At 44.0% G+C, this 13,853-nt stretch overlaps 3 protein-coding genes across 6 annotated transcripts; 2 read left to right on the top strand and 1 right to left on the bottom strand.

Moving 5' to 3' along the window:
• Nucleotides 1–3,901: 3,901 nt before the first annotated feature.
• Nucleotides 3,902–7,751, top strand: LOC135633344 (phosphatidylinositol 4-kinase gamma 7-like). 3 transcript variants are annotated; one of them, XM_065142699.1, is made up of 2 exons: nucleotides 3,902–4,145; nucleotides 5,285–7,751. In XM_065142699.1, exon 2 carries the CDS (start codon nucleotides 5,570–5,572, stop codon nucleotides 7,523–7,525), a length of 1,956 nt encoding a protein of 651 aa, XP_064998771.1. In that variant the 5' UTR covers nucleotides 3,902–4,145; nucleotides 5,285–5,569; the 3' UTR covers nucleotides 7,526–7,751. The 3 variants fall into 3 exon arrangements, with proteins under 3 accessions (XP_064998771.1, XP_064998773.1, XP_064998772.1); XM_065142701.1 differs by having other exon boundaries at nucleotides 3,908–4,145; nucleotides 5,265–7,751; XM_065142700.1 differs by lacking the exon at nucleotides 3,902–4,145 and adding an exon at nucleotides 4,178–4,335.
• Nucleotides 7,752–8,991: 1,240 nt separating this feature from the next.
• Nucleotides 8,992–10,683, bottom strand: LOC135633345 (uncharacterized). The gene is made up of 5 exons (XM_065142704.1): nucleotides 10,216–10,683; nucleotides 10,064–10,121; nucleotides 9,900–9,983; nucleotides 9,674–9,815; nucleotides 8,992–9,536 (listed from the first exon to the last, which is right to left on the bottom strand). Exons 1-5 carry the CDS (start codon nucleotides 10,613–10,615, stop codon nucleotides 9,246–9,248), a joined length of 975 nt encoding a protein of 324 aa, XP_064998776.1. The 5' UTR covers nucleotides 10,616–10,683; the 3' UTR covers nucleotides 8,992–9,245.
• A 946-nt stretch (nucleotides 10,684–11,629) lies between these two features.
• LOC135582216 (chitinase-like protein 1) lies at nucleotides 11,630–13,102 on the top strand. Of its 2 annotated transcripts, none has more exons than XM_065142703.1 (4): nucleotides 11,630–11,699; nucleotides 11,858–12,217; nucleotides 12,308–12,461; nucleotides 12,538–13,102. In XM_065142703.1, the coding sequence occupies exons 2-4, from the start codon at nucleotides 11,863–11,865 to the stop codon at nucleotides 12,965–12,967; spliced, it is 939 nt and encodes a 312-aa protein (XP_064998775.1). In that variant the 5' UTR covers nucleotides 11,630–11,699; nucleotides 11,858–11,862; the 3' UTR covers nucleotides 12,968–13,102. The 2 variants fall into 2 exon arrangements, with proteins under 2 accessions (XP_064998775.1, XP_064998774.1); XM_065142702.1 differs by having other exon boundaries at nucleotides 11,650–11,782.
• Nucleotides 13,103–13,853: the final 751 nt, after the last annotated feature.

Genomic DNA, 13,853 nt, shown 5'->3' with positions numbered 1-13,853 from the left:
GAGAAGAATGGGAGGAAATGGCGACGACTCGATACTCTCGATTTCTTTAAAACGAGTCTTTGCGAACCGGCGTTTCATTCGACGGATAGATGACGGGCCGTGTCGATCGTCCGGTTGAAAACGGACCACGTGGACCGCGATGCTCACGTCTGTCGGGCATGACATTATTTATCAGCGCCAATCACGAAAAAAGAGAACAATAGACTTCGCGCGGCAGAGCATGTCGTTGGTGTGACGGCGGATGGGACCCACGAGCGATAAGGCCCATGTGACCCAGAGATGCCACCCATCTTCCTTTTTAACTAGTCGAATAGTTAATTATATGATACTTGTGTGTATTTTCTAGAGATAATAAATACAAATCAGTCATTCAAAGTTATAGGAAGTTAGAAGCTCTTGTCGAGTGATTACTGCAAGCAAGAAACTGGAAACGGAGAGGTGAAGGTTTCATTTGCCTGCCCGTAGCAATTACCCTACGCGAGAACAGTGGCACCATGACTATGAAGTCACCGATCGAGGCCTACGTTTGTCATCGAAACCTTCACATGTGGCATGGCGACACTCGTGGGTTTCGACGTGTTCTTCCTCACCTTAACTTGTCCTTTTACACAGCCCTTGCTCCCGCCATCTTCCTCATCAAAGTTCTTGCTGAATTTGTAGATGAAAGAATCGAGCAAAGTCAGCAGTCTTTTATCCATTTAGGTTGGGTTGGTCTCTTCCACTGCTCGATGGAAAGTGGAGGAAGAAGTGATAGCACATGCTGTGAGCTTGTGAAGCTGATCAAAGGAGGTCATGTTGTGAGTTCTACTAAGAACCATACATATGCAACACAGGGTCTCTTTATGGATGGTCCTTCGTGTTCCTGAGTGGGGGATCACTTCCCATCCCCTTCCACTTCCTTAAGGTCTTTGCAGGCTGCAGTAAACCCAGTCTCCTCCATTAGCTAGTCATTCCAAAGTTCCTGGGAAAGCTCGGTCACTGGAAACTCAGTGCGAAACATGAAGCCAAGCTCCAGATAATCCTAAATGGCTATCTTCTCTCCTTGCAGCTTCCTCCTCGAGAGAGGCATGCATGTTCTTGAAGCTACAGGCTTCCACGTCCTTCTTGGTGTGGCCCCCATGAACAGGATGAAGAATTTGGTGTACTAAACAAACGAGTCGTGCCCACGTAGTAGTAGTAGTAGTAGTAGTAGTATAGATGCATGGGCGGTGGCCTGTGCACATGGAAGTCAAGAGAGGGATTGGGCTCTTCTTCTCTAAAATAAGACCGCCGCCCCATGTTTCCAGTTCTCTCACAGGAGAGGAATACTCCAATGGTCATCCGATACTAATGCTTTCATCTCATGGCTTTTTCTTGTCAATCAAGATTCTATATACTCCTCTCTCTTTTGTGGCCCATCGGCTGAAGCATACGGCATCGGTATAACTTTAATGGACAGTGATACGAGAGAGAGCACAGGGCATTGTCCGCTTTAACGAACTCGTGGCAGTCGGTGAGTGGCGTGTCTGCCGAGAAGACGCGTGATACAAAGCGCCAAGATTCTGGCGCACCACGAATCACGTCGCAAGCCCCACGCGGGGCCCGAAATTGGGCCCACTCGGCGAACCGGTCGGAGCACCCTCTATCCCCGTCATTCAAGTCGCCTTCGGAATCGTACCTCACGTCGTAGTGTGTCAGATGATGCCTCGCGAGCGGCGGGTGCAGGTCACGTGCGGTCTCCCGCGCAACGAAGCGACTTGACGGTCCATCGCGTTCGATCTTGGCTCAATCAATCGGTTCGTGTCCGGCTAATTCGAGGCTCAAATTAATCCGACCCGACCTCAAACAGTGAAATCGAACCGGAACAGTGAGGATTGGTTCGCCGCCGCCTTTTTTAGTTGAGGATTCATTGAACGTATAACAATAATGTTCGATATACGACAACGGCACATGAGATCCACATGGAATTATTTTCCATCACTGTACATACCAATCCGGTGCCATACATGTGTCATGCACATAAAATGCATCACCCTATTGCCATGTACTTGATTCACATGCATGCATGCGCGACGATAAGCAATTCATGAGACAAACGGAGACGCCCATCTCATTTCTCGGTGGATGCACGTATCAATCAATCTAGCATCATTCATGCACCGTGACAACTCACGCCCGCCTCTCTATGTTTATGTGTAGCATGCAACATCCAACGTGCAAACAGAAGCACTCCAATAGCCTTAGACGTGGCAACCTTTTTATTTTAGTGTTATTATTATAATTGAATCGAAAGACTTCGCCTCTATTTTTGGAGTTCTAAGAATCTTTCGAGAAACCAACGAGACATGCAGAAGATGCTAAGGAAGCATTAGCAGAGCCTCAAAAGCATAGAGAAGCAGTCTCTCACAAGCTGCAGGTCTCACCTAACATTCTACTTAAGAAGCAGTCTCCGTCAAAAGCATCGGAAAGCCTTCGCTACTGCTACTGTCCTTGTCATGTCATCCTTCTTCACCTTGGCAAGTGGCAACCCTAAGTTTCCTGCACTTCTAAGTATCCTAAGCAGCAGACTGATACTACACGAAACTTCTCTTTTCTGATGCCACAGAGCGTTAACATCTCCCAGTTTCGGTCCACTAGTTTACTTCCTCTTCGGATTAGCATACATGCACAGGTAGTATCGGCTGCCATGAGAGAGAATAACTTGCTGGGGATGGAAGCTAAGTGCTCGACATGTTTAGGATCCCATGACAGCGTATCTATCTCTATGTTTACATATATTCTCTCAATAAGATAGTGGATAGCTATCAGTTCAAAGGTTCAAGATATAGTAACATAATCAATCCACGTTAGCTGTTATCCGCATCTGATTCTATGTAGATAGCCACAAATTCTTCTCTTATAAACATTGATAAATGGAGTTAAAAGGTTTCTATTCTCTTCATCAAAGAATATATAGGCCTGTTTGAGATAGATCGCACTTTAGATACTCATATAAAAAGACACCCTAGCCAACATAAAATATAACAGCAATCAAAGGGAAATGAATCTCTCGAGTTCTTTTGTTTTTCTAATGCAGAAATAGTTGCAGTAATTGGTGTATAGCACTGCATTATAAAGGAAACGGAAATCATGAATGCAAAAACAAATGGACCTTAGTTTAATATCTATATATTTAGATGATTATGAATAGCAAAATAGACATGCAAATCACCATTAAAGTAGATTCATCTCTTGAGCACTTGGTTAGATCAGAGCTTGAGGAGCATAAATTTGTGTGTCCTACTCTGGTTGATACCTAAGTCAGATTTGATAGGATGAATTTACATTTCTTCTGCCTTGGTAGAGTCAATTTTTCTTCTTAAGCGGATACCATTTTCTTCACCGATCTTTGTGAAGTTTTAAAGATGTTTTATCTATGCATAGAGTTAAACTACAGCAAGACATATCAAAAGTGATTTAATCTAGAACAAGAAATATTAAAGGTGATTTAATCTCATACTAAAACTATCTCCTGCGAATTAATTTGCAGCTAAAGAAACTGCAGTGATCAGTTTCCTAAGATTTCATATTTGAGATGTAAATCCGATTACTTAGGATTAAAAAGCACCCTTTCCCGGAGGAGGTAACGTCACCGAAGAAGAACCAACTACCTTTCGTTTAGTCATCGGCATCACGTGGCTTCCTCGCAGCTGTCCGATCGGCTTCTTTTATTTGTATTATATTCTAGAGACTTGGGGATCCCAGTGAGAGAAGAGGCGAAGAATCCTGACCCTCCATCAGCGTGGGGGCCACTCTTTGTACGAGGGAGAACGTTCAATCGACGGCTCGATTGCATTGACTGGACGGGTCCAGTAATGGAGAGGAGGATCCCGTGGCCTTTACCTTTCGCCTCGCTTCGCTTTTGGTTATTTTAAAGGCAAAGATTCGGAAGACGGGGGAGGACGAGAAAAGGAGGGCGAGAGGGGGTGAGAGATAAGGGAGAGCTTGAATCTGGACCGTCGGATGGAACCGGTACTCGGATCTTAGCCGTCGATTAACGTTTCTCGTCGTGGCCCGCGGGTCCGGTGCTCGGACAGTCGAGCTCCGCCCCATTTTCCGGCCAGATCTCCGTCGCCGGGTGTCAGATCCGCCCGATATCCCGGATCCGTCGCTCGTTTGGTTGGGGGGTGAGTTCTGCGCGAGATCTCCTCCTAATCTTCGTCTTCCTTTTTGGATCTTGCATCGACCTGTACGGTTCACTTAACCGGACACTAGTCGGCTCTTGGAAAGCTTCTGCGGTTTTCTTCGTTTTCTCGTTCAGTTCTTGGGCATTATGAATGAACCTCATGGGTTGGAATAGATTCGTCGTTGGGAATGGTAGGGTTTTGGGTGCGATGTGGCTAGCCATTTTTTTTCCATCTGTTGTTATGTGATTAGATCTATTTTTTAGTACGAGAGTAATCACTACTTAGTTCATGCAATTTGTTGCAATTGCTTCATAATTTTCTCAAAAGTGTACCGATTACTTCTTTTGTTTCTTTCATATGGTACAAAAAATCGATTTTTTCTCTTTATTTCCAAGAAAGATGGGTTTTTGAGGCCTTTGATTCTGCAACAACTTTGTAGACGCTTTGGGGATAGCAATTTGATATTTTCTTGCATCTATATTTCTCACTTCTTAAAGTATTTTCTGATGCCGATCATCACTCACTGTTCCCTTTCTCTTTGGGGAATCTCACTGTTACAACTTTGTCTTTCTGCAAATAGTTTGGGTTGTTCTCCGTTTGTTGCTTTTGTTGTACGCATGTACATGTATTGGAGCAAGAACATGAACAGATTGTTTGGTTTCGGAAAATAATTGCACGTCATGTTGGTAGTTTCCTGTACGTACGCTTCCTTGGATTTTCTTCGCTACTTACCATCAGTAACAACTAAAAAAAGGATTCTCCTTGCAAATTCTTGTATCTTTTTACCATAAACGATTTTTTCTCTGTTGTTGTTGAAATATATTGTTTCTGTTGTGCTCATACCTTTTATCAGGTTTGGTAGATTATGGATGAATATAGAAAAATTGAAAGTTTAGTTACTTTTCCCCCTCCAACTGTTGTTGTGCTCTTACCTTTTACTAGGTTTTGTAGATTGTGGATGAATATAAAAAAAAAAAGAAAGTTTAGTTACTTTTCACCCTCCAACTATTAATTTATCAACCGTGGAAAAGCGCTTTTTTTAGCATCATGTTAATTGACATGCAAAATAGTGTTATCTGTAAATTAGTTTAGATCTTGTTGTTTCTAATATCATAACAGTCTGATATTTTCTTTGACAGGTTTTGATTCTTTACATCAATCCTTAAGCAATGGCTACCTCTCAGTAGGGGAGATCAGACCGTCTTTTTTGCTTTCATTCCTTGCTCGACACTGCTTTTAAGGAACTGGTAGTTTTCCAACATCCATTGCTCGCTTCATGGTCGATCGTGCACCATATCTTCTTCTCTCTGTAACTGCATCAGCCTCTGCGTTCGGCGTGCACCCAAGGGAGAAGAAGAGAAAGAGGAAGTCCATCCTACTTGCTTCTGCCTCTCACTTTGATAACCCAGCATCCTCCCCACTCCATGTCTCCTAACGTGGACAGCCCTGTTCAAACCCAGATGGCGGTTGCAGTCTTGAATCACACCTTCAGCAGTGACTACCCTGGAAACCCCAAAAGTGAAGGAAAGCCAGGTGCACGGAGGCGTGTGTTTGTCCAGACAGAGACAGGCTTTGTCTTGGGCATTGAACTGGATCGCGAGGACAATGTCCACACTGTGAAAAGGAGATTACAGCTAGCTCTCAATGTGCCAACCGAGGAGAGTTCTCTCACATTTGGTGACCTCGTGTTGAAAAATGATCTTAGTGCTGTGCGAAATGATTCCCCATTGCTACTCACAAGGAATTTCCTGCACAGGAGTTCCTCCACTCCATGCCTATCACCGACTGGGAAGGACCTTCAGCAATGGGATCAGAGTGGTCCAATTGAAATTTTAGGATGTTCAAGCCACTGTAATAAGATAAAACTACTTGTTAAGGATGCTGTGAAGGCTATTAACAGTGGTATTGATCCGATACCAGTTCACAGTGGGCTTGGTGGTGCATACTACTTCCGGAACAAAAAAGGTGTGAACATTGCCATTGTGAAGCCCACAGATGAGGAGCCATTTGCACCAAATAATCCAAAAGGGTTTGTTGGGAAATCCCTTGGGCAACCAGGGCTGAAAAGGTCTGTGCGAGTTGGTGAGACTGGGTTCAGGGAGGTTGCAGCATACCTCCTGGACTATAATCACTTTGCCAATGTCCCTCCAACAGCCCTTATCAAGATCACACATTCAGTATTTCATGTGAATGAAGGCATTAACTGCAATGGTAGTACTAAATCTTACTGTACAAAGACAAATGTTGCCAGCAAGATTGCATCATTCCAGCAGTATATTTCTCATGACTTTGATGCTAGTGACCATGGAACCTCAAGCTTCTCTGTGGTGGCTGTCCACAAGATTGGGATACTTGATGTTAGAATCTTCAACACGGACAGGCATGCGGGAAACCTTTTGGTGAGGAAAATTGATGGTGGGGATGGTAAGTTTGGGGCTCAGATGGAATTAATTCCTATAGATCATGGTCTCTGCTTACCCGAGAATTTGGAGGATCCTTATTTTGAATGGATCCACTGGCCACAATCATCAATCCCTTTCTCCGAGGAAGAGCTTGAGTACATCGCCAACCTTGATCCAGTGAGGGACTCTGAGATGCTTCGCATGGAGCTGCCTATGATCCGAGAAGCATGCCTTCGGGTGTTGGTCCTCTCAACAATTTTTCTCAAGGAAGCAGCTGCATTTGGATTTTGTCTAGCAGAGATTGGTGAGATGATGAGCAGGGAATTCAGAGGCATGGAAGAGGAGCCAAGCGAGCTGGAGGTTGTCTGCATAGAGGCAAGAAGGTTGGTGGCAGAAAGAGAAGTTTTTTCTCCTGAACCTGATAATGTAGATGATGATATGATACAGTTTGACATTGACTGCGAAGATGCTCATACAATGACGCCAAAAGCAGCACCATCCTGTAACTTTGGATTCAAGGGGGGCAGTTCCAGAAATCCACTTTCGAAGCTAGAGAGCTTGGAAGAGGATGTTGGTGATGACAACGAAGTTGGCAATGTTGAAAAAAGTTCTTGCTCCCGCTCCCTATCTGTTTGGGATCATCTTCCAAAAGTTTCGAAGTTATCCACATCATTGAAGGGTGTTTGCATTGCCGACAAAAGTCAGTGGTATCCAGCTGGTGTCCCAAAATTGAAGCCCTCTAGTAGTAAAACTAATATCGGTGGTGGGAGCAGCAGGTTTAAGGGTGGGTACGGGAGTGCAAATGAGCAGCTTCCGGCAAGTGCTAGCTTCATGAAGCTGTCAGACATGGGAGAGTCAGAGTGGGCTGCATTCCTTGAGAAGTTCCAGGAGTTGCTGCAAAATGCATTCCATGGTCGGAAGTGTGGTGCTTCTGGCCTGAGGCAGAGGCAGAGGCTAGGCACTTCTTGCCAGTTTTGAGTAGGAGACATATGGAAGATGCAACGTCTTGGTCGGTTGCTGTGATCGTCTTTTATGCTATCACCAGTAGTGCAGATAATGGTGAATGACAGATTTAGAATAAGATCATCGTGGGTCAAGGACATAGTTTGGGGATTCCGACTAAGGTGACCTTTCTTGTATGTTGAGGTTGCTACATCTTTGTGTAACTGTTACCATGGTATTCAAGTGTCTTTTATTCGAAACAGATGGCCTTCGTAGCGTACCTGTCTCGTACTAAATGCCATTTTGGAATATAGGAATAGGTAAATAAGTATTTTAAAATCAATAGTTTTAGTGCAAGAGGATGATGATTGTTTAATGTGTTGCTACGCAGATTGTTCATGTTTCTTTAGGTTTATAATGTGATGCTACATCATCAGTGGGTTTCCAACAATGACAGTGCCGTTCATATATAGACTCAAAGGCTTCAAATCTGCGACCGAGGGAAGGTGAGTCCAGGCTGCTTTGCTTCCAGGTTGTGAAAAAGACAATTCTTGGTTAAGTGAGTTTCCAAAATCTTAAATTTGTATTTCTTTTAAACTAGATTTCCTGCATCAGATTTTGCATTTATCACATATGTGAACCACATCTTTCTCAAATGACTTTGGTCATGATACCATTTGGTCAATCCTGTAAATGTTAATTTGAAGACTTTATTTTTCCATGGATTTCATGTAAACAGGGGATCGTTTGTTTCCAAAGGAAGATGAATCATCTTCAATTCAAGTGCATAATCCAGGTTTCCCTCAATTTCTATATTTGCTGTGAGCTTGGATTTAAGTGTTTCCATGAATTCCTAGAAAGCATTCTATTGTATACGACCTTCTGGAACTGAGGTTATCATGGAAATCAGGAAACCTAATTTGCTATGAAGAATCTATGACCACTTCTTGCAGAAGGCACTGAAAGCATAAAGTAGCTTTGTGTCATACTTGTTTAATCTTCTTGCCAATGCCTTCTTCACTGTCACTCTCATCTGAGACATTGCAATTAAATTTAGGGTTACCATGGTCAGAACGATTCAGTCTCGAGCAGTGTCAACACCTCCCAATCACACTTCAACAGTTTGGAAGATCTTACAGGGGTGATGTATCTCCCATTTTATACTTCACCAGTATCAATAGATTCTCTGCATAATGAATTAAGTATCTATTTTATGTCATGTAGTGATTCATATGAAATCACTCTATCAGCATCCTATGCCACTGCTGATCTCTCAATGCAACTCTGAACAGTAGTCTCCAACTGGGGTTACATATGTATCAATAATTATCAACCTTAAAAATATGAAGATATGGCAAAGATGGAGTTGATGGAGATCAACATGTCAAATTTCTGCAAGAACAGTTCATCTCAGCTGAAGGCCAGCAACTTTGGTGTCAACTCTTGTAATTACTTGATGTCAGTTCGATAGCCAAAAGAATGGATTGAACAAGTTGAACATCTATATAAGAGATTGAAAGTTTTACTATCATTGTCTTCAAGAATCAACACAAAGCAGTTATCCATGATGGTATTCATATCTATGGAATCTTAATACTCTCTGATTGTGATATAACACTAAGCTTAATAAGATCTAAGCTTCACAGTACTGCTATTTCCAACACCAAAGTGAAAGCAATCTCATGCTAATCACTCTAAACTTTGCAGAAGAAAAGGAGGAAGAAGAAGAAGAACACTCTGCTGTCAATCCTACTGGTCACATGGCCAAGTTAGAGAGGCCCCATGATCTCTCTGCAAGTCTCACACAGTCACCAAACCGGAAGCAGTCGACGAGATGATCCATGGCTATTCCTGCAGCTTGCATGAAGGAGTAGACGATCACCGGCCCGACGAGGCGAAACCCCCTTCTCACCAAATCCTTGCTGATGGCTTCCGATTTCGGCGTCCTCAGAGGAACAATTCTCGGATACTTGTATCTGTTCACCATGGGCTTGCGGTTCACATGACCCCATATGTACGCACTGAAGGATCCAAATTCCTTGGCCACCTGCGAAAAGAAGAAGAAGAAGAATCAACACACAAATGGATTGAAATGATTACTGTCGTCGAGTGTTTCATCTGTGTGTCAGATTTTTAGCTTGCTAATGGAGGACGATTTGTGCTACTCTTATGACGGCGCCTCACCCTTTGCATGCACTTGGCATTGTCTACGATGCATCTCACCCTACACTCTGCCAGCATGAGCTCCTTGGTGGAACTTATTTCCATGATCTCCTTCTCCTCCATCTTGGCAACCAGAATGTGATCGAACGCTGCAAAGGCCTCCCTGCATCAACCAAATGTTCATCAGCAATAGCATGGGAGAAGGCATCGAACATGAGATCACAGATTAGACTCGTCGAGTGGAGACCTGAACATCTCTCTTCTCTTCAGAATCTCAGTCCAGCTGTGATCGATGAGCATTCCACACATCGCAAGCAGCTCAAAGAGCTGACTGTAAACGATCACATCTAATCAATATTTCGGCTCTTAAGTCCACAAAAGATATGCAGATGTTGAGGTTAGAATGCTTACTTGTCGTCGTAAACTGGGACACCCCAACACTCATCATGGAACGAAACATACACTTCATCTGCCGATAGAACACGCAATTTGGAATTCTAAGTTTGTACGATCATGAACATTTCATGTTATAGGTGGATTGGATTGGATTGATAGTAGCTTACCACTGGATTGGGTAATCCAATTACACCTCTTCAAACTCCCAGGCTCGGCACACTCCACCTCCTTGTTGAGTTCATCATCCGCCGAAGCTTCCCTGCCTTCCGAAGACCCTAACCTATCGAGTCCCAGTGTTCCCTTGCCGATGACACCAGCCAAGAGCTCCGAGTTCTCCCAGGAGCTGAAGAGCTTGTGGACCGACACCGGGATCTTGGGGTCCCAACTGGACATGGAACTGTTGAGGGAAGATGCATTTGAATTCTGCGACAGGGAAAGAGACGAGAGGCTAAGAATCGAGCAACTCTTCTGAATGCCGAGCGGGTACACTCTCTGTAGGTGCCTCGACAGCGAGCTCTTCCCTTGCGAACTCCGCATCGGACTTCTCTCCAACACATGCCTTCCCATTCTTCCAGCTCTTGACAAGAATCTTGCGATTGAATCGGCTGAACATGGGATGTTTCATTGCAACTCTGCTGTTAAGGGTGTGTGTATAAATGGGTTGGGATCAGGTGCCATGTCCTGCTCTGGTTCGGTAGGACATGGACTTCGTGGTAGATCAGTGAAAGCTTCTTTGGCTCTGCATGAAAGTGCCAAGGAGCCATTAATCTGCTGATATGCATTCCCAGCAACCATTAATCTGCATGAAAGTTGTAATTCTGTTCTTTCATGTGATGAGTTATCGATGCTCAAGCTACAAGAAACCATGCGATGGGATCACCCCTCTCATCACTGGCAAAATGGTCACTGGTTTGCGTGTAGGTCCGAGTTCTGCAAGCTTAAACTCTACTTCAGGACTCAATGCGTGACCTGCTGCCTCGACTGACAAGGATTTACCATCTCTCTTCCTTTGCCGCACAATGTGGTGAGCTTTTCACATCGACTCATTCGAGGCCAAAACAAGAAGAATCTTCTTCGCTGTTCTCACTGCAAAGAATGCAAGAACAGGAAGAGCACCTTCGTCAACGACATCATCTATTCCCTTCACACGCATTTCGTCGAACATTTGGGAACACAGTATAAATTACAATGAAATATTATGTTAACATTATAGCACAATAAAAAATATTATAACACAATACTTTTATACTATATTATAGTATTTTTTTGATATTATTAAAAATATTAAAACATAATACAAAAAAATTGTGACTAGATTGATTCATCCTATCCTATAGACAAATCTATATGAAAAAGGAGAAAATGGATAGATATTCTAGGTATTAAATAAAAAAGATTGTTGTTAGAAAATTCTAGAAATGGTGACACTTATTAAGAAAAAAAATCCAAAAAAAAAGAAGAGATTTTCTCGAAAATTCATCCTATTTTCTTTGATATAAAAATAATTTTATTTTCTTCAAGTAATCCAAGAAAAAGAATAGAGAATGCTTCCAATACAAGTGTAGAAGATGATGGATATTACATCCTTTTGCCATCATTTACACTGCAAAACCTCTGACCAGCTTTCGCCCCCCTTCCACTCTAAGCAAAGGTACACCGGAAGGCCCAGCAGCAGCTCAGATGCTGCCATCTTGATGCCACCTCTCCACCCTCTTTTCCTTTCTCCTCTCTCTCGTATATCTTCTTCCTCTCATGTATCCTTCATCGTCATCTCTTCCCCGACCAAAGCTAAGTCTCCATCGGTTGCAGACACAATGGCAGGGAACAGCCTGTCGCCGGAGGTGTGGATGCTGCTGCTGGTGGCGGCCGCGTGCGCTCACGCAGCGTCCTCGGCCAAGCCGAAGGTCTGCGACAAGGGGTGGGAGTGCAAGGCGAGCGTGTACTGCTGCAACGAGACCATCTCGGAGTTCTTCCAGGTGTACCAGTTCGAGGACCTCTTCAGCAAGCGCAACGCCCCAGTCGCCCAGGCCGTCGGCTTCTGGGACTACCACTCCTTCATCACCGCGGCCGCCGTGTACGAGCCGCTCGGCTTCGGCACCACCGGCGGCAAGCAGATGCAGATGAAAGAGGTTGCCGCCTTCCTCGGCCACGTCGGCAGCAAGACATCATGCACGAACTCATCCACCCCGCCAAACCCTACTGTGCTTTTCTTTCTCTGATCTGACTTGCCTATGGCCGGCCGGCTTGCCTCTATTGCAGGTGGATATGGCGTTGCGACCGGTGGTCCGCTCGCATGGGGGTTGTGCTACAAGCGTGAGATGAGCCCGAGCCAGTCCTACTGCGACCAAAGCTACGACTACCCATGCACGCCCGGAGTCGATTACTACGGCCGCGGTGCTCTGCCCGTTTACTGGTACCTCCGAGCGTTCGTGTTCCCGTGCTGCAGTTGACGATCGCCAACTGTTTGATCCTATGTCCATGATACCCAGGAACTACAACTACGGAGCCATCGGGGACGGCTTGAAGGTTGATCTCCTCAACCATCCCGAGTATCTCGAGCAGAATGCCACCCTAGCTTTCCAAGCTGCGATCTACAGGTGGATGACGCCCATGAAGAAGAAGAAGCAGCCTTCCGCCCACGATGTGTTTGTGGGAAAGTGGAAGCCCACCAAGAACGACACATTGGCGAAAAGGCTGCCTGGATTCGGAGCTACAATGAACGTTCTCTACGGGGATTTGGTCTGTGGTCTGGGCTCCATCGATGCCATGAACAACATCATATCCCATTACCAGTATTACCTCGACCTGATGGGCATCGGCCGCCAGTTCTCCGGCGATAATTTGGATTGCGCAGAGCAAGAGGCCTTCGATCCTTCTACCGCATCCTCCACATCGTCCCCCACGGCGGCCAGTACTTGACATCATTTCGAGTGATCATCTTTCTCCCAAGTGCTGAGAACACTTCTTCTACGTAACAATGTGACATTCATGAATTTGTATGAGAAATATAATGACAATATTGCAAGTAAATGTTCAGTAAAGATATAATGATCATATTAGCTAATAATCGTTTGAAACCAATTCATTCCTGTTCTAAATTCAATTCAGGTTGATCTGGTGAAATAATCCCTAAATTTAATATATGGTTACATAAATATAGACTCCAACATATATTTTATTGCATATATTTTCTATCATAGATTGCAACGCCAAGAGAGAGAATAAATCCATGAGATCAGAATGACCGAAATCTTATCTGATGCCCACTAACCCATATAAAATGGACAAAGGCAGATTGATGGTTGACATTTTCTTCAACCAAGTAATGGTGAGCTCATGCTCTTTTATGGTTGGGAAGGTCGCAGTTCTCTTAAACTGAAAGAACAAGTCAAATGCCTGTTAATTTCCTGTGATGAGGATCGAAGACAGCTTCAAATTATACCGAGTCTTGAGATTTGTTCCATCAAGACAGGAAGGATCTCAAGAGCTCCTCACTGAGCAAAGAAAGATTCTGGTGAAAGTCCAAGATCTATATGTTAGATTTCTCTTGATTCTGACTGAATAGTATTAGAATGACATTCCTCCTATAGATCTACTTCATGCGCAGCTTTTGACCTGGCAATTTTGGTCCGGAGATTACATGTTCAAAGTTGATTCTGAGAAGCAAAATATAAATCACAAGACCAAGTAAAATAAGCAACAAGAAGACAAGAACATTAGCAGAGGGAAATGGAGAACATGAATGGAGCAGAAGTTTGCATGCACGTTTGCGTCTCTTTTGCTCAACTGAAATCCATATGTAATG

This window comes from Musa acuminata, chromosome BXJ3-3 (assembly GCF_036884655.1).
Source record: "Musa acuminata AAA Group cultivar baxijiao chromosome BXJ3-3, Cavendish_Baxijiao_AAA, whole genome shotgun sequence".
NCBI lineage: Eukaryota > Viridiplantae > Streptophyta > Magnoliopsida > Zingiberales > Musaceae > Musa > Musa acuminata.
This window is presented reverse-complemented; position numbering and strand designations above follow the sequence as displayed.

Coding starts and splice junctions, on each gene's coding strand:
- LOC135633345 (XM_065142704.1), bottom strand. CDS start 10,615: ATGGGAAGGCATGTGTTGGAGAGAAGTCCGATGCGGAGTTCGCAAGGG. Junction 9,984..10,063: donor GTCCCAGTTTACGACGACAA/GTAAGCATTCTA, acceptor GATCGTTTACAG/TCAGCTCTTTGAGCTGCTTG. Junction 9,537..9,673: donor ATGCCAAGTGCATGCAAAGG/GTGAGGCGCCGT, acceptor TTCTTTTCGCAG/GTGGCCAAGGAATTTGGATC.
- LOC135582216 (XM_065142702.1), top strand. CDS start 11,743: ATGCCACCTCTCCACCCTCTTTTCCTTTCTCCTCTCTCTC. Junction 11,783..11,857: donor TTTCCTTTCTCCTCTCTCTC/GTATATCTTCTT, acceptor CATCGGTTGCAG/ACACAATGGCAGGGAACAGC. Junction 12,218..12,307: donor CGTCGGCAGCAAGACATCAT/GCACGAACTCAT, acceptor CCTCTATTGCAG/GTGGATATGGCGTTGCGACC.
- LOC135633344 (XM_065142699.1), top strand. CDS start 5,570: ATGTCTCCTAACGTGGACAGCCCTGTTCAAACCCAGATGGCGGTTGCA.